Source organism: Gymnodraco acuticeps, unplaced genomic scaffold (assembly GCF_902827175.1).
Source record: "Gymnodraco acuticeps unplaced genomic scaffold, fGymAcu1.1, whole genome shotgun sequence".
In the NCBI taxonomy this organism is placed as follows: Eukaryota; Metazoa; Chordata; class Actinopteri; order Perciformes; family Bathydraconidae; genus Gymnodraco; species Gymnodraco acuticeps.
Window position 1 is genome coordinate 1098943 of NW_022992193.1, and position 24872 is coordinate 1123814.

A 24872-nucleotide genomic window follows, 5' to 3' on the forward strand; every position below is an offset into this window, starting at 1 on the left:
GACGATGTGGGGACGGACCACCTTCTCAAAAACTTTAGCGGGGGTGGAGGTGAGTGCCACTGGACGGTAGTCATTTAGGCAGCCGATGTCGTTCTTTTTCGGCACCGGGATGATTGTGGATGTTTTCAGGCAGGATGGGACGATGGCCTGGGACAGGGACTGGTTGAAGATCTTGGTGAATCAGCTGGTCAGCGCAGTCTCTCAGCACCCGTCCCAAGACTCCGTCCGGCCCCGCTGCTTTCCTCGGGTTCACTGCCTTCAGTGTGCATCTCACCTCGTGCTCCGTGAGGGTGAGGCTGCTGAGGGCAGGTGGATGTAATGGTGTGGCTGCTTCCGATAGCCCTGTCTCGTAGCGGGCGTAGAAAGAGTTCAGCTCCTCCGCCAGCTGAGGGTCACCCCCGTCGGCCGAGGGGTGGCTGGGTTTGTAGTTGGTCATTTGCTGGACCCCCTGCCACACCCGCCTGGAGTCGTTGCCCCGGAAGCAGTCCTCAATCTTCCCCTTGTAGTCCATCTTGGCCCGCTTGATCCCCCGCTTCAGGTCGGCTCTGGCAGTGCTGTACAGCTCCCTCTCACCAGTCCTGAAGGCAATGTCCCTCTCCCTGACCAGGCGCTGCACTTCTCCAGTCATCCACAGCTTCTTGTTGGGATGAACCCGGATGCGCTTATCCACAGTGACGGAGTCTGAACAGTGCTTGATGTATCCCAGGACCGCTGATGTGTACTGTTCCAGGTCCTCATGTTCGAAAAAACCCCAGTCGGTGTTCTCAAAACAGTCTTGCAGCTGTGGAGTGGCGTCTAAAGGCCAGGTTGTAATTGTCTTTATAGTGGTGGAAACACTTTTCCTGATGGGGGAGTAGGCCGGAATTAGGAGAAGGGACACATGATCTGACTGGCCTAGTTGCGCTAGCGCTTTAGCTCTGTAGTCCCCCTTAATATTAGTGTAGACCTTGTCCAGTGTTTTATCCCCCCTCGTGGCACATTTAACATGCTGGTAGAGTCTGGGAAGCACTACCTTTAAGTTGGCATGGTTAAAGTCCCCCGCAATGATGTGGACAGCCTCAGGATACATTATTTGTTGACTGCTAATAGTATCATGTAGCTGACTTAGAGCCGCGCTAGCATTGGCTTCTGGTGGAATATACTGCCGTTATCAATACAACATTGAACTCCCTCGGAAGGTATCTAGGTCGGCATTTAACTGTCATAAATTCTAGGATCGGGGAACAGTGGTTACTCACAGTGATTATGTTTGTGCCCCAAGAATCCTTAGTGTATATAATGAGGCCACCACCTCGCGTTTTCCCCGACAATTCTCGGGTCCTGTCTAGTCTATGGGAGGTGCGGCCAGCTAGCTCGATAGCTAAGTCCGGGATGGATGGATGGAGCCAGGTTGCTGTGGCTATTAGCACGCAACTGTCCTTCACAGTCCTGTTTGTTGCAACCTGTAGTCTAGGTTCGTCCATCTTGTTAGCGAGAGATCTTGCATTTGTTAAAAAGATACTCGGCAACGGTGGTTTGTCCGGGCGGTTCCTTAGCCTCTCCAGCAGGCCGGCTCTGCATCCCCGCTTTTGTTTACGCTCCTTTCTCCGTCTGCGACGCTTAGTTCCGGGCAGTGCTTGAATTGGAATGAAAAAGGTGCCAGTACTCTAAAATCAGCAACTTTTTCAAGTCAATTTTATATATACAGCCCACAAACAAGAATTTGGCTACTATAATGCTGGTGGGTTTGTCTCTTTACTACTGTATATTTTAGAAAGGTTCACTGTACTTAACATTTTTTATGATAGGCAGCGGATATGGCTAAAGCTCAGTAAGGTCAATATTAACTGAAAATATAGCAATCAAAGTCTAGATCTTCTGCTGAAGACACATGAAGCAGAGACCTTTCAGGTGAGAGCCCCTCTGGTGGTGTTCAACATTAATGACAAGGAAACAAAGCTCTGGTCAGAAGCATTTTTTATAAAAAGCTTTAACAAAATTAAGTATTTCTGTACATTTTGAATGCAATCTAACTTTCCAACTCAGAAAACGAAAAACGAAAAAGTGCCAAAAGTCTTCTCACATGGCTGAGCTGCTTTGCAATATACTTCACCACTGAAGAATACAAATATGTATAAAGTAAACTATGATGCAATCTAACTTTCCAACTCAGAAAAATGATAAAGAGCATGAACAAAGAACATGTAAAAACAAATGCAAAATTTGCACAATCTAAAATGAGAAACTGTAACTGCAAGTAACAAAGTCTGAGCCATGGTAAAGAGTTACATTGAACACCAAGCTGATCAGATAACTCCCTGGTTGGTCTGAAGTCCTTCTATCTCCAGGATCTGTACACATCGGCACATTATGCCAAAAGTCTTCTCACTGGGTGAGCTGCTTTGCAATATACTTCACATTGTTAGAAAAGGCTCCAGAAGGCCTTGGGGACATCAGTATCAGGGGCTGGAGCTGGACAGGCTCTTTCACCTCACATACTGTTCCGGATTGAACTGTCCTAGTGATGGTCCATTACATTTAATGAAAACCAGGCTGGACAGTCGGCTGACAGAGAGAGCATTCCTTTTTGCAGTAAGGATATCGTTCATGCAGCTGAATGCCCGCTCACACTCACTAGTGGAGACAGCGATGGTTCGGACTGCTTTCAGTAGAGGCTCCATGGCAGCAGGTGTACGGGATGCCCTGGTTTCCTTGTATTCGTGAAAGCCCTGAACAGTCTCTCTTCTGTCCACTTTCAGCACTTCGCACAAACGTAGCACCTCTACGTCCCCATACTGTACGTCTAACTCCTCTTCAGGCCAACTTCCAGGATGGATAAATTTCATGTCCTGGATTAGCTGATTGTCCCGGGCCTCCCGGCCATGTAATGGGATTTCTCTTGTGCTGACATGAGAGGAGGTTGTGGAAGTCATTCTGTGTCTCAGATTCTCTACCATACTGCGGAAAAAACTGACCTGCATGAATCTGTACAAGCCTGCCATTCTCACGCAGGGCAACACCCTTGAAGGACTTCTCAGCTAGAGCTGTATGAACTGTAGTCATGTGTGGGCCAGGCATGGTGACCATGGATTCAAAAACTCGTATTTCTCGAGTTAAGAGCCTATCTGCTGTAGGCAGTGTCATCTCTCTTTTTTGGAGTTGCCGAGAGAGGTCGCTGAGCTCTGTGAGCGCATCGTACACAGTCCCAGATTGCTGACAAACGTTGCAGATGTGAGCACATCATCCAGGCCCTTGTACTTTGCTCTGTCTCTGGAATCCCTGCTCGTGTCGTTTGCAGCATTTGTGAAGTGATCATGAAGCACTCGGTAGTTTTCCCAGACTGCTCTGACGCTCCTTTCACTTGAAGCCACCCAGCGGATGGACAAAACACGCCCTATCACCAGGAGACGCTGTCCGACTGCTTGCGCACACTGCGCTAACTGCCTCTGATTTTTGGGGGAGGCATGGAACAAGGAATAGAGTTTGTCAAAAAAGATCTGGAAATGATTGAGCCCTGAGACCTCCTTGACCACATCCCCAACTGCCAGCTCTAGACGATGATTGGAGCAGTGCCACACAAACAGGCTTGGGAATTTACTACACAACTGGGTAGCAACGCCTGTTCTCTTCCCTAGCATGACTGAAGCCCCATCACATGCAAAAGAAACGAAACACTGACCTAAAAAGTCCTCGTTAAAATCTCTTCCAAGACACTCCATTAACGCCTTTGTGATGTCATCAGCCGTTGTTCCATCCAACTCGATCAGCTCCCAAAAAAACGTTTCGGGCTCAGCATCAGCTAATGCTGAGCGTAGACACACAACAAGCACCGTTTTACCACTAATAGTGGTAGATTCATCGACCAAAACACAGAGTTTTCTTTGGTTTTCTGTAATGTCTTTTGCCATTTTTTTCTTCAGCTCATGAGCTATGTGGTCGATGATTTCGCCACAGGTTTTATTGGAGTGCAAAACCCTGCCCACGTTCAGCCCATTCAGTTTCTGTACATTCAAATCAATTGGCATGTCTGTGAATGGCCGGCTATGTTTGCCAATTGTATGCCGTTCGAAAAACTCTGATAGTGGTGTCTAATTCAGATTTATGCATAGACTGCACTTGATGTTGAATAGTTTCACGTGAAGCAGATGTAAGGATGTCAGCAGCTTTTACATGGGCTTGTGATTCTTTATGTTCTTTGATTTTTTTTCTCAGGCTAGCTTGTTGTTTGCCCTTGTCAACACCGAAATGAGACACTGCACACTCACCCCATTCAGTTGACAGTTTCAGTCCTTGTCCAGTGTGTATTCCCAAATATTTGACATCTCTGCATATCCGACATCCTAGCTTCTTATCTTTAAGAAGGAGCCATGGGTCTTGCAAAAATATTGCACCTGGTCCGTTGTCCAGCAGTCAGGTGCATCGCTTTGCCCGGTGTTGGTGGTGGCAGTTGCGCCAGCAGCAGCTAACGTTAGAGGCTCTGGAGGAGGCGGCGGAGCTAGTGCTAATGCTAATGCACTAGAACTTGGAGCAGGAGGATCAACCAAAGAAAGCTCCCCATCAGACACAATTTCCAACACAGGCACAGCATTCTCTGTATTTGAAGTTTCTTCCGGCGACAACCGCTGTCTTTTTGCACTTTTATTAATCCACGCTAACATTTTAGAAATGCTAATTTGTGACGTGACTTGCTTTCCTTCTCTCGGGGGCGTGCCTGCTCTGTTCTATCACTCTACATAGCCACCCACTAGGTGGGAGTTGCACTGCATAAACACAACACACGTGCATCTAGGTATGTAAATTGTAAAGCATTAAAACATGGTTTTACTAACAGTTTTCAGTATGTTGTTACTTCGGCATTATTATTATTATTTTGAAACGTGTATTACTATTAAATCACGGTCAAATAGGTTAATTTTGACATAGTCGTTTCCACCACAGTATTTACATGGGGAAGATAAGCCCCGCCCCCTCTCCAGCACGTTCTGTTTGAATGACAGGAGTAAACAGCTGACAGCCGCTGTGAAACTCCAGCGGTTAGAGCGATGAGAATGTCCGTTCGGCACCTCATGACGCATCTACTGAGTACCGGGCGGCTGTATATATATATATGGATGTATAATAAGAACGGCGGGAGAGTGTTGAGTACTGGCACGGTGCATGAGTACCGGAGTACCGCCAGCATGCCGGTACTGAGCAAGAAGTGCCGGTACTCCATGGGTCAGAACCAGAAGTGCCGGTACTGCGTACCGGTGAGTACCGGCCCAATTCCAGCACTTGTTGGGATCGCGGCGAAATTCTCTCTGCAGACCCATTCTCACAGCGTTTATCAACCTTTTTCTTACTCAATATCAAGCCACACTTATTGTTTTTACTTCGGCTGTGACTTTGTGTGTGCTCAGGGTGAGTTTGGCAGTGTTTCGCTGTGTATCGCTAAACAAGGAAATCACACCTCCACGGAGCTTAGCGCGATTCACAACGTCCCGACTGGTCCCGACCAATCGGAGCACACTGGGCTCACAGGGAGGGGGGGGCAAGAGCTGCAACGAGCCGTTTAGTGGAGAGAGTGAATACACGTAGTTTACAGAGATGCTGTATGCGAAACAATGTGAGTTTGGAAAATTGCACAGTATAAATCTATTCTAGTAGACCTCAACAATGGAATTATGATCAGTGGAAATGGCCATGACATGTGACCTTTAACACAGAAGAGGCGAAAGCGTGAAAGCGCAGTCACAAAATGATGTTGTCACGTATCATCGCTCATTTTTAAGAGGGTATACGGAAATCACTGGCATTTAGTGGGTATACGGCGTATACCAGCGTATCACGTAGACTACACCACTGGACAGGAGGGAACACAGACAGAAAGCAACAGGCAAGACACGGGGTGAACACTTTTCAAAATAAAACAGGAAACCAAAGACAGAAAAAGACAAAACAAAACACAGACAGATCGTGACACCCCTCCTCCAACACACATGAATGTGCACATGACCAATGAGGGCACGAGATAAGTTTGTGCACAGATGGAAGGCTGACAGGCAGGCAGGTAGGCCATCCAGTCATTTTAGCCGGGCCGGCTAAAATGATTGGTCGTGCTTTTTACAGTACTACGGCTTCCACAGATGGATTGGATTTTTTGTCAAAGCACTTAAGATATTCATTGCTATCGGATGTTAAGAGCATTCCATGGATTATAACAAAAAGTGTATCTCGAGCCGGTTTCTCAAACGTACCAACCCCACCTTTAAAATAGTATAAACCACGTTATTTGGAGCTTGCTAACGTAAACAAAACATGTAACGGTTTAAAACGTTAGGTATCTAACCAACAATTGTCTGGTCTACTTAACTAACCAACGTAACGTTTGTCATAGTTTAATGTATGTTCAATTTCATCAATCATCAACTCTATGCCTTTTACAAAGAAAGATCTCTTCTCTTGTCTGATCTGTCTGGATCTACTGAAGGATCCGGTGACGACTTCCTGTGGACACAGCTACTGCATGAAGTGTATTAAAGGCTTCTGGGATGGAGAGGATGAGAAGAAGATCTACAGCTGCCCTCAGTGTAGGCAGAGCTTCACACCGAGGCCTGTCCTGCTGAAAAACAACATGTTAGCAGCTTTAGTGGAGGAGCTGAAGAAGACTGGACTCCAAGCTGCCCCTGCTGATCACTGCTATGTTGGAGCTGAAGAAGACTGGACTCCAAGCTGCTCCTGCTGATCTCTGCTATGCTGGAGCTGTGGCCTGTGATATCTGCACTAAGAGAAAACTGAGAGCCTGTAAGTCCTGCCTTGTGTGTTTGGCCTCTTATTGTGACAAACACCTGCAGTCTCATTATTATATTACGTAGCTTCATTAAAAAAACACAAGCTGGTGGAGCCCTCCACGAAGCTCCAGGAGAAAATCTGCTCTCGTCATGACGAGGTGATGAAGCTGTTCTGCCGCACTGATCAGCAGTGTATCTGTTATCTCTGCTCTGTGGACGAACACAAAGGCCACGACACGGTGTCAGCTGCAGCAGAGAGGACTGAGAGGGAGTCGACTAAACATCCAGCAGAGAATCCAGGACAGAGAGAAGGAGGTGAAGCTGCTTCAGCAGGAGGTGGAGGCCTTCAATGGCTCTGCTGATAAAGCAGTGGAGGACAGTGAGAAGACGTTCACTGAGCTGATCCGTCTCATGGAGAAGAGAAGCTCTGATGTGAAGCAGCAGCTCAGATCCCAGCAGAAGAGAGAAGTGAGTCGAGTCAGAGAGCTTCAGGAGAAGCTGGAGCAGGAGATCAGGGAGCTGAAGAGGAGAGACACTGAGCTGAAGCTGCTGTCTCACACAGAGGATCACAACCAGTTTCTGCACAGCTACCCCTCACTGCCAGCCCTCAGTGAAGCTACACACTCCTCCAGCATCAACATCCGTCCTCTGAGCTACTTTGAGGACGTGACGGCGGCCCTGTCAGCAGTCAGAGACAAACTACAGGACGTCCTGAGAGAGGAATGGGCAAACGTCTCACCGACTGAAGTGGATGTTTTACTGTCAGCAGCAGAGCCCACCACCAGAGCTGGGTTCTTAACATATTCACAGGAGATCACTCTGGATCCAAACACAGCACACACACTGCTGGTATTATCTGAGGGCAGCAGAAAAGCAACACTCATGGAACAACAACAGTCTTATAGCCACCCAGACAGATTAACTGATTATTATCCTCAGGTCCTGAGTAGAGAGGGTCTGACTGGACTTTGTTACTGGGAGGTGGAGTGGAGAGAGAGAGGAGTTGATGTTGCAGTCGCATACAAGAATATCAGCAGAGCAAGGGGGGAAAGTGGATGTGGACTCAATGACAAATCTTGGTCCTTAGATTGCGATCAAAACAGTTATTCATTTAGTTACTACAATATCGACACTCTTGTCTCAGGTCCTCAATAGGTGTGTACCTGGATCACAGAGCAGGTATTCTGTCCTTCTACAGCATCTCTGAAACGGTACCATGACACTCTTCCACAGAGTCCAGACCACATTCACTCAGCCGCTATGCTGGAGTTCAGCTTTATTATCCTTGTGGAGACACAGCTGAGTTGTGTAAACTCAACTGAAATAGCCTGAAGTCATTTTAGGAACTCTTCTACTTCTTAAACTCACTGTGTGTCCATCATTGTTGCTGAGAGCTGATTGTTCATGTCTTCCCTGCACAGAGATCAGCTGTCAATCAAACATTATGGGGTGTGCTTTAACATCTTCTCATGAGTTGTTCTGTAGATGTTGGAGTTTCTTTAGGCGGCGCTCCGTCCTGTGTCTGTTTAGCCTGTCACTGCTCAGGAGGATTTCTGTTAACCTCAACTGATATTTATCTGCATGAAAATGTAAAGCACCAGAGCTTCTTTCATTGAAGATATTGTATTCAAACGTTATTTTATTTTTGACTAAGTCTCAAAGTGTTGAATGCATAAATGAAAGTTTGAAGAAGGAAATAACACACATTAAAAGAAAAGTCATACAAAAGAAAAGCTAACGGGTTGAGTTTGCAATAAATTGTGTTTCAATTTTCAAGATGTGAGATGAGTGCCACATTTACATGTCTGAAAAAATAAACGTTGGGGTTTTTCTTGTTAATAAAAGAGCTAAGATGACAAAAGTGAAAATCTCAGTCTTTTGTTTTTTTAATTATAAAAATATCTATAAATTATTTTTCTGTAAAAAGATATTTGCATTTTAAATATTTAATTTAATTTTAGGAATAAGAAAGAAAGAATACATTCAGATTTTCTTTCATTTTTAGAAAAACATTTGAAAATCTTTTAGCTGATGCCGCTCTTTTAGTAAACCCTGCTCATGTTTCGTCAGGTTGGTGTGGATTTATCTTCATTTGCATGTGTTTTGGCCTTTTGGCACATTTAATATGTCACCGATTTTGAAGCTGCAGCACGTTACTCCCAGAATCTTCTATTCTATCTATACGGCGCTGGTTACTCGGTTACTCCTAATGTAAGTGTGTGGGTCGTTGTAGCGCGATTGCACCTGCTGGCCACCGTAGTTTGTACATTTTAAACTTAAATATCGAGTTTAAATTAATAAAAGGTAACATTTATTTTCTTCTTGTTCTTCAGAGAGTGAGGAAAACTGCTGCAACACTTTTTAGACCGTAAAACCGAGATGATGACATTGAAACCAGAACTGAAAAAGGTGCAAATTATGACATAATTAAACCTATTTTGCAAACTACATAAGCATATTTGGCACTGGAGTCTGTTTTAATGCATTTTATATGTAGACATACATAATTAATGACATAACATATTTCGGGACCCCCTGCTCTCCACCGGCTGCGGGAAAAGCCCTGCAGAGCGTCCGCGGGAGGCGCCAGAGAGCCGGCCACATACACACACACACTGCTCCTATAAAGATGTGAAAATGGCGGAGCTACAAATGCTTCTGGAAGAGGAGATTCCAGCCGGACGAAGCGCACTACTAGACAGTTTCACCAATTTGGAAAGAGTCGCGGAGTACTGCGAAAGCAACTATGTCCAGGTAAGCTTTGGAAGAAACGTGGTGTTAAATAATTTTGTTTAACGTCCATCACCATGGGGCGAACTGATGCTAGGCTAACTGTTGCTAACGCTGCCGATGTGATGTTAGCTCCATAGCCTCGGCTAAAGCTAAAGCAATCCTTATGTCATGGCATTTTAACACGTTATTTGTATTCCCCGTGCTAGCTCCATGTCAATGAGCTTTATCATTACTTATAGGGTCATATTTCCTTCGATATTTCAGTGTGTATGGCTTGAACATCCATCGTGTGCTCTCCCGTTAGCCATAGCTTGCTAGCAGCTGCTCGGCACCACCCAATGGTCTAAATAACGAAACAGGCACCGTGAAAATCAATGTATCTGGTCAATTACTGCCACCACAGCTGTCGGCTGTTCAGAGATATCATAGGAGATTTAGGACGTGATATCAATTCAGATTAATGTGAATGAGCTGTGGTTTGACAGAAGATTAACCGCCGTGACAATATTACCAACAACCACAGATGTATGATGTTGGGCTGTGAGTTGCTATTACAGATACATAATGTATGGCTTTCAACCTCTGGAAATGATACACTCAAAGCCTACATTGCTATTATGTCTCATTTTCACTTTGTGTAATGTTGCATTTTGACGTGTGTGTGTGTGTGTGTGTGTGATCAGTTCCATTCACAGCTTTTGGATGTGTAGTATCCTGCAGGTTGGTGCAGTTTTGGTCACCTGAGCTTTGACTCATCCCACACTTAACAGGCGTGTGATCACAGAGACAGGGAGTGATATTTAGGACCACAGTGTGAGCAGGGAGAGGTGTGATACTGAAATGTGACATCCTTCATGAACAGGGCTGATCAGGTCTGACAGGTTGCCCTGAAGGCCCGGATGCTGGCAGTCTGCCCTGGATTTATCTCAGATGGGAATTACCACTTGATGCACAGATGTATTTGTCCGAGGGATAATTTGTGTAATAATTCACTTCTTATTCCCATCTTGGGCCTGTCGTGTTTGTAGAGCCAGGTGTCTTGCAGTCAGAATCAGAAAGTAGGGTAGGAATTTGCCTTATGCCTTATTATTCATAAACAGGCAAAGAAGATAAATTGTATGAAACCAAACAAATTAACAATTATAAGGAAAACTATTTTAAATATAGAGCAATATGTACATGAAATATAGATATACCAAACAGAATATGATAAAAATACTTGTAAAAACAGTATAAAATGTGCAGTATTGGTATAAAGAGTGGAAAGCTTTGCAGTTATTAAGAGGAAGCTTTGTGTACACAATTCGTAAGGTTGTGCAGGACTGACAATATTAAAATGATCAGAGGTCAAGTTTGAAAGGATACTTGTTGAATTTGTGTTCTTACCTTTTCATAGTAAAAGCTGCTGTGGCCAGGATAGTGTAGAGCTTTGAGTATTAGTCTGATGTTTGAGTTATTCCTCAAAGATGTGACGCTGAGTGATGAGTATGGTGTCGTTTCATTCAGATTTGGGTCGTGTATGGGAACAGTAATGTTGTGAGGATGCAAAATAAATCTGTGGCTGGATTTCCTCCCAAAGTCATCACAAAATTACATTTTCAGAAAGTAAACCCCCCCCCCTTGGAGCATTCGTATACAATGCAATCAATACGTGTTTATTGTCAGGCTCACGGAATAACAGAATAAAAAAAAAACAGACAAGCAGTGAGTCAAAACAAACACAGATCACATTCAAATGATCTAGGGAAATGTCTGTGGCGTAGTTCTCAGTCACTTTTGATACTGGCATTAATACGACATTTACTTGTTTGACCAGCAACATTTACATTTATTTTGGTTTGTAAATAATTACACTTACATTTAAAATATAGTACAAAACCATCTAAATGAATACGACTTCCTACAGACTAGAGAGACGCTCCCCTTTAATTGAAATGCATATATTCCTCCTTAATCATGGATTTTGACCCTTTTTTAAAACATGTTTAGCTCGATATCTAAAGGCATTAATTTGTTAATAATTCATTTGTCCTTATTTTAATATACTGAACCTTTTTAATTAAAAAAATAAATCTCAATTGAAGGAGAATGCACTGACATGATCAATCTATTAAGAGCGTCTGTTATCAGCCAGATGTGACCAAGTGATATCAAACACCCTGATGGTTTTTCCTCAGTTGCAAATGACTCAGGATTTCAGTTGTATGTGTCACAGCAAGTGACGGCGTCAGCACAGTTTAAATCATTGAAAAAGACTTCCCTTTTTATAGGATCGTTAATTCGGATCGGCCTTAATTGGATGTACGAGGAAAAGACAGGAAAATTGGCCCCGAAAATGCAAAGTACATTACGGCTGAAGCTGTGGGAGGGGTTACTTTTCCTTTATCTTCCACCACTAGCCTCAGGCATTTACACTTGTACTGTGGCTAGTAGCTGGTGCATGCATCCATCCTCTCTTTCCAGGACTTGTATCAGCAGTCTATTAGCGTGTGTGCTGGCTAGTATGTCAGAAACGACAGCCACGCGCCTCCCTTTTGCCACATAATCCGTTTCTCTTCATACTGCGCTGCACCCGGCACATTCCTTCAGATGCTGTGTGTTTGCATACTGATGATTTGTTGGATTCCATTGCAAATGTATATTGCGACACGACGCACATCAAAAAGAGAAGAGACTGCTCGTCTTTGATTTATTGTGCTGCCTCTTTATTCGGTTTCATAAGGATTTCATATCCCTTCACCGGATTGCATCTACTGTGATTGACAGACGTGAGCAGGTTCTTCACATTCATGGCAGACATCTCTCGCAGTAAAGTTGTAATTATATATTGAAAAGAATACAATAAATATATATATCCTTTATTTATGTATCCTTTATTTAACCAGGTAAAGAACTCATTGAGATTAAAAGAGTGACCTGGCCAAGAAGGGCAGCATGAACAAAGTTACAACAGATAAAACACAGACGAGACAGGCAGACGAATACAGCTGTGAAACAGACAAAATGGCACATTAGCCGGTCAATATGCGAAATAAAAGAAACCATTAAAAACTGGCAAAATATAAAACGACTTCAATTTTTGGATATACGAGCACTTGCATCGACCAATGGTGTCGTGTTCTCTGTCCTTTTAAGATGGACCTGAATTCGCCAAAGGTGATCAAATGTGAGAGTTTCAGCTCCTTCTGTACATTATTCCAAGCAGTGGGGGCAGCATATTTATTATTACCCAGTTCTGTTCTTACTTTAGGAACCAGCATCATGCCATATAGACTTTCTCTTTTACACATAAATGTGCAAATGTAAGAGAGAACCAGCCCAAGCAGACAAAGATGGCCAATTAGCAGCAGCATATAAAGTGCAATGGTGTACCCGATATCAGTGATAAAACGTACAGTATCCAAACTCTTTAGGCACAGGTCAGAGGCATTCATATGAAGCAGATCACCATAATCCAATCAATATCCAATCACAGAGGCTGCTGTGACCTGGATATTGAGTTGTAATCAATCGGATGCTGTTCTATGCACACAGAGGAGGTGCACGCTGGTTTAAAAATAGTTAATGAACTACTGATTTTCATCGTTAATTTCGTTGTAGATAATTTTTTGGATTAACCGTCAGAAAGAAAGTGAGCAATGCCCCTCACAACTTTTCTTTTGATGTGGCTGTTTCCCAGTTATTCAAAGATGCTGACGGAGGTATAATGTAAGACATCATCTTATTTCTCTAGATGTCGTTGATTAACATTTTTAATTCGAGTAAGGTTAGTATTTTATAGGGCGGTGGTGGCGAAGTCCTTAGGGACTTGGCAACTAGAAGGTCACCAGTTCAAGTCCCGGAAAGACCAAGTGCTACCGAGGTGTCCCTGAGCAAGGCACTGTTCCCTACACGGCTCCCCGGGCACCGTACATAATGGCAGCCCACTGCTCCTCACACTAGGATGGGTCAAATGCAGAGAAACCGTTTCGTTACATACTACCTGTACTACGTAATGACAATACGTTGAATCTTCTTCAATTTGATTCAATTTCTAAATAATTATATCAATAAATAAAATATGGCTTTATCCTTTTGGCTATAAAATGTATATTAAGATCACAACAGCAAATGAATGCTGCATTTCAGAGGCATGAACAATCTATTTTTGGGCTTTTTTGCAATGCTTAGAATATAGAATAGATACACATTTACGTAAATACGCATAGGAAGTACTTGTATTTTGTATTCTCAACCGTTGTTGCTGCGACACAGCCACATTAGCGCTTCGCTCGGCACTTTGATGCTCCTGTTGATGTGCTCACGCTGCCTCAGAAGTCTCTCCACTCTGACGGTAGCTCCTTTACTCGCTCATTATGTCATCTGTGCCCAAGTTTAATTTTAAGCTGTGTTTGATGCACATATTGAATGATGTCAGGATGAGTTTTCGGTCAAAGGTTGCTAGTGCAAACGCTTGTTTTAAGAAATGTCCTTGCACAAGACAATCAGAATCACCATACAGGCTTTCTTTACACATTATAAAATGCAAAATAAATGTTGCATGCCTCTCTCCTTCAGTCTCCAGACAAGGAGAGGGCGCTGGAGGAGACCAAGAACTACACCACCCAGTCCCTGGCCAGCGTGGCCTACCTGATCAACACGCTGGCCAACAATGTGCTGCAGATGCTGGACATCCAGGCCTCGCAGCTCCGCCGCATGGAGTCCTCCATCAACCACATCTCACAGGTAAATAATAACATAGCCGAAATAACTTATGAAATGTCCAGGCATATTTTTTTATATGTTTCTACATTTAAAATATTTTAGATAACAATGATTTTCTGTGTTTATTGCCAGAAAGCATTGTATTTTCTTTTTAAATCATGACACAATTTAGTTTCTCAATTTATTGACTTAAAAAAAAGGATACGAAGCATTTTAAAGTCTATCCAAGAAACATCACAATGAGCAGGAATACTAATGAAGCCACTGGCGGACATTTTGTACATTTGAAAAGATTAAACCGTTAAAGAGTGTCTCGTGTCCTTTTCCACTCAGACGGTGGACATCCACAAAGAGAAGGTGGCCCGGCGGGAGATCGGCATCCTCACCACCAACAAGAACACGTCCCGCACCCACAAGATCATCGCCCCTGCCAACCCCGAGAGGCCCGTACGCTACATACGCAAGCCCATCGACTACAGCTTCCTGGACGACATGGGCCATGGAGTCAAGGTGCTTATTCCACTCTTTATTTCCACCCAATAAGATCAAAGAGACTGCATTGTGTGAAGGAATTGCTGCTGCTAATGAAAGGTCCTAATTAAGCTCGTTAATGGTATTTAAAGTCAAATAAATGACTGGTCAATCTGGGAAACCAAATGGATTGGAAACGCACCAACTACAAGGCAGTTTCTAAAGTGTATTCGATTGTTTTCACTCTTTGATAAAAGGGTTGTAAGTCGCCCTAGATAGTGGTTTACTATCTTGGGTTTAGACATGATTATAGGATAGAAAATATATAAAAAAACGAAATATTATGCTACACTAATCTTTGCATTTTAATACATTTTATTTGTCAGTTCAAGACTGATGAAAGGTTAACATGTCTGGAAGAGTTGTGGATTCAGAAATTGGGCTGTGTTTGTGTTGTGCGATAAATGTGGTTTATTTACTGCTGAAATCTAACAGAGGACTTTTAGGGGTCGACAAACACTATTAATGCCAAGTAATGTTGGAAACAAATCAATGATTAAGCTTCCAACAGGGGTGGAAACGCACGTCACAGAGGACATGAATTCAGCTCAATCAAATGTTGTTGTAAATCTGTCACCTGCTGCTGCTAACACGTTTCTGTGCAATCGTCTTTTTATCTGGTAATACTGTCTGACTTTGGAAAGCTACTGACTCTCTGAACAAAGACAAGCTTGTTTTCCAGAAAGTGAACTCCTCACAGAAGAAGAAATTCCTCAGATTTCCACACTGAGCCATTGTTGCCTGGCTTTATGTGCCACATGCATGAATACTTGTTTTCCTCTCCTGCTGCCCTCACTAATCCTCTGATTTCTTCTTCTCTCTCTCTCTCTCTCTCTCTCTTCCTGCTTGCCTAATTGTTCTTTTAATCAACCGTAGTGGTTGCAAAGGTTTAAGGTAAGACTTTCAAAGTAAAAACCTCAAACACAAGAGGTTTTGATTTTCACTTTTTATTGAGTTGCTGTGAGTTTTTCCTTTTAAAAAAAATATATTTCAAAGATTGTGTTTGCTATAAAAGGATTAGTTTAATATTTTGGGAAATATGCTTAGTTGCTTTCTTGTTGAGATGAACGGATTGACACCACTCTTATTTCTTATTGTGGAGACATTTAGCTTAGCATTAAGACTGGAAACAGCTAGTTCTTTCAGAAGGTAGCACCTTTTAAAGCACGCTAATTAAGACGTGATACATTTTTTTTTTTAAATCTGTAATACTATGTATTAATGTGCGAAATCAACAAGTTCAATTTAACACGTTCTTTTTATTAGTCAAAAAAGATAATAGTGTTAATTGGTGAGTTTTAAAGGTGCTAGTTGGAGGATCTTTTAACATGTTATGCTAATCCAGTGGTTCTCAAACTTTTTCTGTCAGGCCCCCCTTTGGAGGAAAAAAAAAGTCGGTCCCCCCCAACAGTCAGGCTCAGTGGCGGCGCCAGAGATTTATTTTGCGGGTGCTGTGGGGTAGCTTGACGTTTCATAGAGGGTGCTCAAACATTTAGGGTTTCCCATTAATGTACCGGGCGCTACAGTGGAATGTTCTACTGCAACACTCCCCACACGCATATACACAGTGTTCCCGCAACTGTTACAATGAAGGCTCGATAATCAGCTCACGGCATATAGGTGTAAGCAGGGGTAAAGTGCTATTTTTATAGGTGGTGTGTGGACCTCACATAGGGGGGTCCGGGGGCAAGCTGCCCTGGGAAGATTTATTTTTAAATATTGAAGTTAAAAGTCAATCTGGTGCACTTTGAGAGAGCAACATGAAGAGATCTATGGATACATCTCTCAACACCCATTTGAAACAGAACTGTAAACAGATTTACTTTTTCTTTATGGATATTTTACAAATCACCCTTTTAAACTTTATTCTTGTTTTACTGTCATATAGTATTTCATAGCTGTTTTTCATTTATTCTCTTATTTTTTTATAACTATAATGATCATATAAATGTGTGCCTCGGAAATAATTGTTTACATTAATGGTGACCAGAACGTTTGAGACCCACTGAGATAACACAGAGAGAGTCCTTTAGCTCACTGAGTCTCTCAGTCTGACAGGAGAGGACTCTCCTCCACTTTTGTTGTTGAAAAAACTCCTTATATCTGTTAGCGTAGCTCGCTAGCACCAGAAGCTAACATCAACGATCTCCGGTACCGGTGCGCTCTCTCTCTTGCGCACGCACACAAAATGGCTCGTTCCACACACAGAGCCGAGCTTTAATGAAACACAGAGACCCAGACGTAATAGTACTGCATCATATTATTTTCGAATCAATAATCTTTAAAATTATGGGGTTTTTTTTTTTTTCTTTAAATTTTTTTTTTATATATAACCATTTTTCTCTCGCGCCCCCCTTGGCATGCCTCTGCGCCCCCCAGGGGTGGCGCGCCCCCCACTTTGAGAACCACTGTGCTAATCTAATTTACGAGCGTGGTTTCGATCTTCTCATCTACATGAAAGTAAATAAATATAATTCTCAAAATGTCAATCAATACCTTTTCAAGATGTTGTGATGGTTTTTTATTTGTGTGTTTGTAACTGTGTCCTGTCCCTGGGTTTAACCTCCCTCTGTTCTCCTCCTATAGGCCAGCGCTCAGAACATGAAGGCAGGAGGCACGGTCCTCCCTCGCACAAACCCCCCCACACAGAAGCCCCCCAGCCCGCCCATGTCGGGGAAAGGGACCCTCGGGTATGTACCGCTGACGTTCAGATGGACGTACGCAGAGTCCGTAGCTTCCAGAGGTTAACCCCCCCCCCCCTCAGAGGGCCTGGTTGCCCCCAGTTTCATCATTAAACCACTATTACCTTGTTTAATTAGTGTCCTCTGGGTGGTTTAAAATCCACTGGTAGATCTCAGCGCAGTGCTTTTCTCTTCTAATTTGCTCTCCCGTTCTCTCCACATAAAGGATGGATTTTCACATCAAACGGCATGCTTACATTTGGTTTTTTAAGGGTTTCTTGCACCCAAAAATACTCCCTAGCCCCCATAGATTGGACTTATATACTTTTGGAGCATATAAAACCAGCAGATGGCTGGAAAGGGAACGTGCGTTTGCTCAACATCAAAAACATTTGAATATGATTAGAGACAAAAGCTTAAGATTTCACGACAAAGGAAAGAGAGTTGAGGAGAATTTCTAGTTGTTGTTGTTTGAATCCTCTAAATGTTGGTGCTGATTCCTGTTTTGGCACAATAAAAGAAAAAATATTCACCTTTTTAATTTTAGGAATATAAAGACTCCTCCTTTCAGAGACAATGCAGCTATGCTTACAGTTTAGCTTCAGTTGTTTCATCAGGCTAAAAGGGATTTTGAAGCACTATTTTTGACACTTTTTTTATATAAGCAAAAGCTATATTAAACAATTTTTCATTAATATGTTATTAAATGTGTGCTGATTCAAATATAGCGTAGTTAAGGGCTCCATGACGGCATCGAAGAGACTAAAAAGTAGCATTTCTAAGCGCTACAGTTTCGTATCATTTAGTGGGTAATATTGTTCTTGCACCTTGTGTTAAAGCTCCTGGTCCAGATGTGTTCTCTGTGTCTGACTGTTGAAGGTGTCTGTTATCCCTCAGGGCAACATACATGTTGTGTTGGCGTCACCCTCAGGACCTTCCTGGGTGCTGTTGGTGTTAATGTGTGTGTCTGTCTTATGGTGTGTGTGTCCGTCCCTTCAAGACCCATGCCGACCCACCACCCCAGCTCCATGATGCACCCTGTGGCTATCAGCAGACATCTTACTTTTACTCAACTTCCTCCTTGTTTTGTTTTTGATTTACTGTGTGTGTGACCCAGCCCGCCCACTCCGTGCTGCCCCATATTCCTCATAGCAACGTTTTGCCATAGCAACAGTGCTCAGAGATGGGTCACCGGTCCACATGGCAGTGCATCAGATCAATAACTCAAGGTTGTGTTTTTATTTCACCCTGTGGTGCTGAGGACGTCATCAGTGAGGCGCTGCTGTCGGGTTGGAAACACTTTCTGTGGTTTTATTTAATTTATCTGCAGGTTGACATCCCTAAAGCCAGTTAAATCCCTAACATGTGATCTCGCTGAAGTTGGATGGAATAATTATCACACATGGCTACAGCACATCTTAAAAGTAAAAGGTGCGAGTAAGTAGTTGGAATAAGAAAAATATATACATGTAAAATAGAATAAGATAAAGTAAAATGCAATACTGTACAGTAGAATAAATACTGTAATTATAAAGTATTTATTCCTTGTACACCTTTTAATCTCTGCACATCTTATTTTGTAATTTAACAGTCAAAATTCAAAGTAACCAAATGTTTTGTTTGCACTTTTTGAAATGCAGTACCCGGTACAACCGTATACTTTAATAATAAATGATTTTATTTCTATGAACGGTTTTAATCCGACAGCAGCGCCAGTGTCCCCCCCCCCCCCCCCCCCCATGCTCCACCTCTGGATTCACCCCCACCGCTCCGATGTTCACCTGTCATACCCCGTTTTTTAAGTTTGCACTTATATTATTTTTTTTCTTGCTCTCCTCCCTCCTCCCCCCTACCTACACTTCTCTGTGGATGCCCCCCTCTCCCTCGCCTCCTGTCCTCCTGACCCTCCCCTAGGCGCCACTCCCCCTATAGGACGCTCGAGCCGGTGCGTCCGCCCGTTGTCCCTAACGACTACGTCTCAAGCCCGACACGCAACATGGCGCCCCCCCTGCAGAGCCCTGCACGCACTGCATCTGTTAATCAGAGGAACCGCACGTACAGGTACCCCCCACCTCCCACTTCCCAGCATGCCTCTCTACTCTTCTTAAACACGCCCACTTTTCCTTTTTCTTCTCCTCGAGCCTCCCCCTTCTTGTAATCTGAACTGGAAATCACTTCTCCTCCCTTCTTTCTTTTAAAACGTTTGACCAACCTTTTTCTACAAGAGTTACTGCTACAAGGGATTGCCCATATAGTGCTACAGGAACGAGTCCTTCAATGTGGAAATTAGTTAGCATTTTACCATTTTTCGTTCTACGACATAACATATGTCAAACTTTGATACCAAGCGCCTAAATAAGAATTCTAAGTGTCATCTCGCCAAGCATTAGCCGCATTTAGCTTAGCCACAGTGACTTGAAGTCATGTGACCGTGATGTAGCTCATATATAGCCTCATGCTAGCGTTCTACTTCTGGCAATTATGTTTAAACTCAGTGCTGTTAATATATCCTTCTGAACAAAACATGTAAGTATCATAAACATGTTTATTTTATGCAATATTCCAAAATCCAATGTAAAATCCCATTGGCTTTTTTCGAAGGACCCCATGCGATGCGATCTTCTGTCGGCCTATACAACACGCCATCACCGCACCACTCTCTTGCCGCTCAGAGAATGAGGAAGATATTCAGAGCTGTATTCAGCATGGCTAGACGCAGGTTCCTATGGTAATAGTCATTAAATAAGCAGCGTCGCCCCCACAGTCAATGTCAGCTCCTCTCCCAGGACAACACTCTTTGAACCCAAGAGCTAATCGCAGAAGTGAAATCATGAGTTTGGAGGTAAAAACAACATGTACGTAATTTGCGCCCCTTCTGTGCTGTAGCTACAATTCCCCAGTTTCCTCTGTATCTTCCCTGCTCCATCCACTGCTCCTTTTCTCCATCTCACAAAGAGTCATTCCTGTGTGTCTCCTCGCTTCCTGCTCTCTCAGCGTGTCATCTCTTCTGTCTCTGTCTCGTGTCGCTCTCTGCGTCACCTGTGTCATGTGTCCTTGGCCAGGCTGCTTTTTTTAAAATCACTGTTACATAGCCATTTCAAAGGCATTACAGCTTGTACTAACCGTACTAACACATCCATGCTCTTGAGGGTGCCACGTTAATAATGTGCGTTATTGGGAAGGTGCTGAACACTGTTCCTGAGCTCTGTTGTTCCAGCCTTGTGTTGGTACAAGGAAAAAAAGAAGATTTGAAGAAGATTATTGAGAGAACAAAACTTAATTTGGTTAATAATGCAGACAGCTAACCTTAAACGCTAATAAAGCATAACTTTCTGTAGAGTATTAGTCTCCTTTTTTCATGTATGTATGTCTCCTTTCAATTTATTAAATCCTTAAAAATCATAGTAGCATCGCAATAAATACACAGATGAACTCAAGGACATTTTGAGTGGTTTTAATCTTTGAAAGCAGCTCATGAGTTTAAATTGCAGAATCTATTTAGTTCATAAGATGCTATGGAAACCCAAACAGGAAGTGCCTGTGTTAAGTTGCTCTGATTCATAGCTCCTGAAACCATTGAGACATTGAGGCAGATGTGAAGATTTAATTTAGTTTGTAGATAAAGACCTCCATTTTTAGATATTACATTTTCCACTCTTAAGTTTTATAAAAGAATAGGGTAGCACGACCTGCTCTCGGAGCGTCTCCCAGCAGAGTGAGTGACGGTGTTTCAGAGTGTGTTGTGCCCCCCCCCCCCCCCACAGCAGTGGGAGCAGTGGAGGCAGCCATCCCAGCAGCAGCCGCAGCAGCAGCCGGGAGAACAGTGGCAGCGGCAGCGTGGTCCTACCCATCGCCGTGCCAACCCCCGCCCCGCCCAACTCATTCCCAGGTAACACACACTTCCTGTTCTCTTCCCCCAGCGACAACATCTGTGTGTGAAACTAATCTATTTTTCTAAAAGGATCCAGGATAGAGTGGTGCAGGAATGAGTCCGTACACCTGGAAATGACTCGGCTCTTGAGCTTTCACTAGTCTCCAAGTCGATGTAACACAGTGTAAATAACTCAGATCTGGTTTTCGGAAATATTCAATTTTCTTTAAAAAAAACTTCATCACTGCATCACTCTACTCCTACACGCTCTAGAAATGACTATAATAACTTGATGTGTAGTACTCCTTTCCTCCCTTCTCACTCTGATCTGCTGTTGACCCCCCCTCACCTCTCTTCTCTCCTTCCTTCAACCTCTCACTTCAGCCCCCATCCAATCTAACCCGGCCAAACCTCCCCCCAACACTGCCACCACCCCCGGAGCCCCCACTTCCGCCCTAGACGGTCCCCCACAGGCCCCTAACCCACCTGTAGACACCCCGCCTGTCCCCCCGCCCCCTCCCCAGCTCCCTCTCTCTGTGGGGCCCCCCAACACGGGCCCTAATACTTTTGGCAACCCTGCAGCAGGTGAGTGTGACCTCAGGTGGGAGAAGCACTCCCTCCCCGCCCCCCCCTGGCATGTTTCCCTCCACCATTTCAAAAAATAAATAAAATCAGGCTTTGATGTCTTTGTAGAGCACTTCACTTATATTTACCAAACTGTCTATAAATCAGTGGCAGAGTCTTCCTCCCTCATCCGCTGCATGCTGTCCCTCTGATCTATGGCGCATGCTTTTACGGCAACTCTTCTTCCCTGTGTTTTAATTTTCAATGTTGTTGTTGTTTATGTGTGGCTGGATATTGTTGTGATCCATCATTGTGCAGTGCTGCTGTACAGGGAAGCAAATCATGAAGAAAGTGTTCATTTAACGCATTTATTTCTCATTCATTCCCACTCTGATTTGGATAATAATATTATTGTACTATTTTATGTTGATTTTCCTGTCATTTCTTAATTTTATAATATTTTGTAATATTTATAATTTTTTTTTAACAAATTGTCTACTCTGTGTAATATTCAAAATCACGCCCCTGATCTCTCCCTCTCATCCTCTCTGCTGCCCCCCGGTGGTCCCCCCTCTCAGGTGCTCCTCAGTTCTACAGCATGAACCGCCCAGCACAGCCCCCCATGCCGAACTCTCAGGTGGGGGGCTCTCTGCCGTTCCGCCGCCCCTCCTCCGTCACTGGGCAGCCCAACATGTCCCAGAGCCAGCTCAACGGGGGGCCGCACTTCGCCCAGACCCCAGGTACCGCTGACATGTGTGAGCAAGAAGAGACGGGTATATATCCATAAAGCTTCTGGTAGCAAAGTTATGAAACCATTAACTTTTAATCATTTTAATTTGCCCTTTCCCTGAAGTTCCCATCGGCAATAAAGGTAAAAAAATATAAGGGAGTTGACGAAATCCAACACGAATAACTAAATACTCAATTTCTTTAGCTATGATTTATTGAACAAAATCATTCATTGTATTGAACTGTGTATCAAGTTGAACAATCCTCCCAGATATTATAGCATATTTGAACCCGTCTATCTTCCATGAAAAATGTATTATAACTATCAAACAGAACACAGTCACGTGACAAACCGTTATTGACATTTTGAAATTGGGATGAATACACAAAGTAGCTGAATTTCATACTAAGATACGTCAACTACAGTACGGACTGCACAGCGTGTGATCATCCCTAAATGAGATGATTTTCCAAAATGTAACAAACTAATAATGGCTAATGTTAGTAAATGAGCATTTTCCAGCTTCCTGTTGATTTCAGGGGAAGTTGATCCCCAGACTTGTGGCGCTTTGTCTTTTCACTTCATCTCTTCACGGCCTCTACCATTACGACTCTTTCTTAATCTCCACCTGTTGTCCTCCATTTGTCTGTTTCTTTAATACTCCTACAGGTGGGAAGAAAAAGACACGATGATGAATCTCTCAACTAAAGACCATGCTCAATGTTGATTGACTCTGTTCCTGTCACTCTCCTCTTGGTATTTCTAACCTCTTTGCTTCTGTCTGCCGTTCTTCTTCCTCTCTCTCTGTACTGACACTGTCCGGTGATAGCAGGCCCGCTCGCACCCCCTCCCCCCTCCATGCAGATCACCCCCCAGCTGCCTCTGATGGGCTTTGTGGCCCGAGTACAGGAGACCAGTAAGTGGCTCTCAGCCCCTCAAACCCCCCCTCCTGCATGACCAACTTGTTTTAAATGTTCTCCTAAACAGTCAGTGGGTTGTCCTTTTTTTGGGGGGGGGGGTGGGGATATCTCCTTATGAATGTAAACGAGTGACCAACCTCCAGCATCATCCGCTGCCACAACATGTAGGTGTCCATGTTTCTCCTGGAATATTGGTGCCAGATTAATCATTTACTTATTTTATGACATATTAATAACTCTTAAAAAGTCTGAGTCAGATTCCTTCAACACATTTTGTTAGTTTTTTTAGATTATTAAATCCACGTTCTTTTACTCCGCTACCAAGTATTTGTACAGTTCTCATATTTGCATTTATTGCCGCAACAAATCATGGCCACCTCCTGTTTAAGATACTATTTGTTTTATTTTTACTTGCCAAATTAGATTTAAAAAAAACTTGGTATCACAAAAATATATTGTTTTTAAGGATGTTTTTGTTAAATAGATTTATACAAAAACATAGGGGGAGATGTCTTATTTGATCTTTGGTAGTTCAATGTTGGTGGTTAACCACAGATATGAAGCGTTGCATGAGTAATAAGGCATGATCGAAATCCAGTGCATGTGTTCTGTGCGTCTTGTCTCTGATTTCTCTAGGGAACCCCTTTGCATTTCCTTCACGTTGGTTCAGTGTGTGCATGTTTTGTCTCCTGACGGTCTGAGTAAAAGCATCCAGCATGAACTGTGCATGGTAGATCGCTGTCCCTTCCTCTGTGTGCTCTCTTCACCTCTAACTGTCTCTTTTTTTATTTTCTTACTACTTTCTAGTCTCAGACGCGCCGCCTCCACCTCCCCCCGCCGAGGATCCGGTGTTCGAGGAACCCACCCCCCCTCCTCCACCGCCGGAAGAGTACGAAGACGACGAGGAGGAGGAGGAAGAGGATGAAGAGGAGTCAGCGGTGGTGGAGTACAGCGACCCGTACGCTGAGGAGGACCCCCCATGGGCCCCCCGCACCTACGACGAGAAAGGTCTGAACACACCACCCAATACCAAGAGAAACATCCACCCTCAAACACTCAAACACACGTTAAGGCTGCTCAGGTCCCCAAATCATTTTATACAAATTGGACCTGACATACCAGGTATATAGATATACTTTATTTGGTCATAAACAGTGTTTCGCTACACAGTAAGTTTGCCTAAGTAGTTGGTGGTCCCACAGTACAGTACAGATGGTCAAAGTCAACTTTGTTGTCAATCTTTCAGTTTGTGTACAGACAGAGATCGAAATACAGTTTCCCACAATCCCGAATACAAAGACAAATATATATAAAAATATGGATGCAAATATGTGTGTATGTGTATGTGTGTGTATATATATATGTGTGTGTATTGTTTGTGTGTATATA

The 24872-nt window shown here is 43.4% G+C and overlaps 2 protein-coding genes across 31 annotated transcripts in view; both read left to right on the top strand.

Moving 5' to 3' along the window:
* The window catches only part of LOC117539318, a 28014-nt gene extending 19404 nt beyond the window's left edge, over positions 1–8610 (top strand). Inside the window, exon 7 of one of the 2 annotated variants that reach the window (XR_004567982.1) lies at positions 6449–8610. The gene's annotated coding sequence lies outside the window, so the exon portion shown is untranslated. Of the gene's footprint in view, positions 1–6410 lie in introns of both variants that reach the window. The other variant, XR_004567983.1, reaches the window with a different exon arrangement.
* A 723-nt stretch (positions 8611–9333) lies between these two features.
* Positions 9334–24872, top strand: part of abi2b (abl-interactor 2b) — a 17954-nt gene continuing 2415 nt past the window's right edge. The window contains exons 1-11 of one of the 29 annotated variants that reach the window (XM_034205357.1): positions 9334–9503; positions 14040–14207; positions 14520–14696; positions 15594–15611; positions 17304–17407; positions 19313–19459; positions 21166–21287; positions 21654–21854; positions 22412–22606; positions 23396–23479; positions 24291–24491. In XM_034205357.1, the coding sequence (XP_034061248.1) occupies positions 9387–9503; positions 14040–14207; positions 14520–14696; positions 15594–15611; positions 17304–17407; positions 19313–19459; positions 21166–21287; positions 21654–21854; positions 22412–22606; positions 23396–23479; positions 24291–24491 (1534 nt within the window). In that variant the 5' untranslated portion in view covers positions 9334–9386. Of the gene's footprint in view, positions 9504–14039; positions 14208–14519; positions 14697–15593; positions 15612–17303; positions 17408–19312; positions 19460–21162; positions 21288–21653; positions 21855–22411; positions 22607–23392; positions 23480–24290; positions 24492–24872 lie in introns of all 29 variants that reach the window. The other 28 variants (XM_034205356.1, XM_034205360.1, XM_034205361.1 and 25 more) reach the window with 28 other exon arrangements.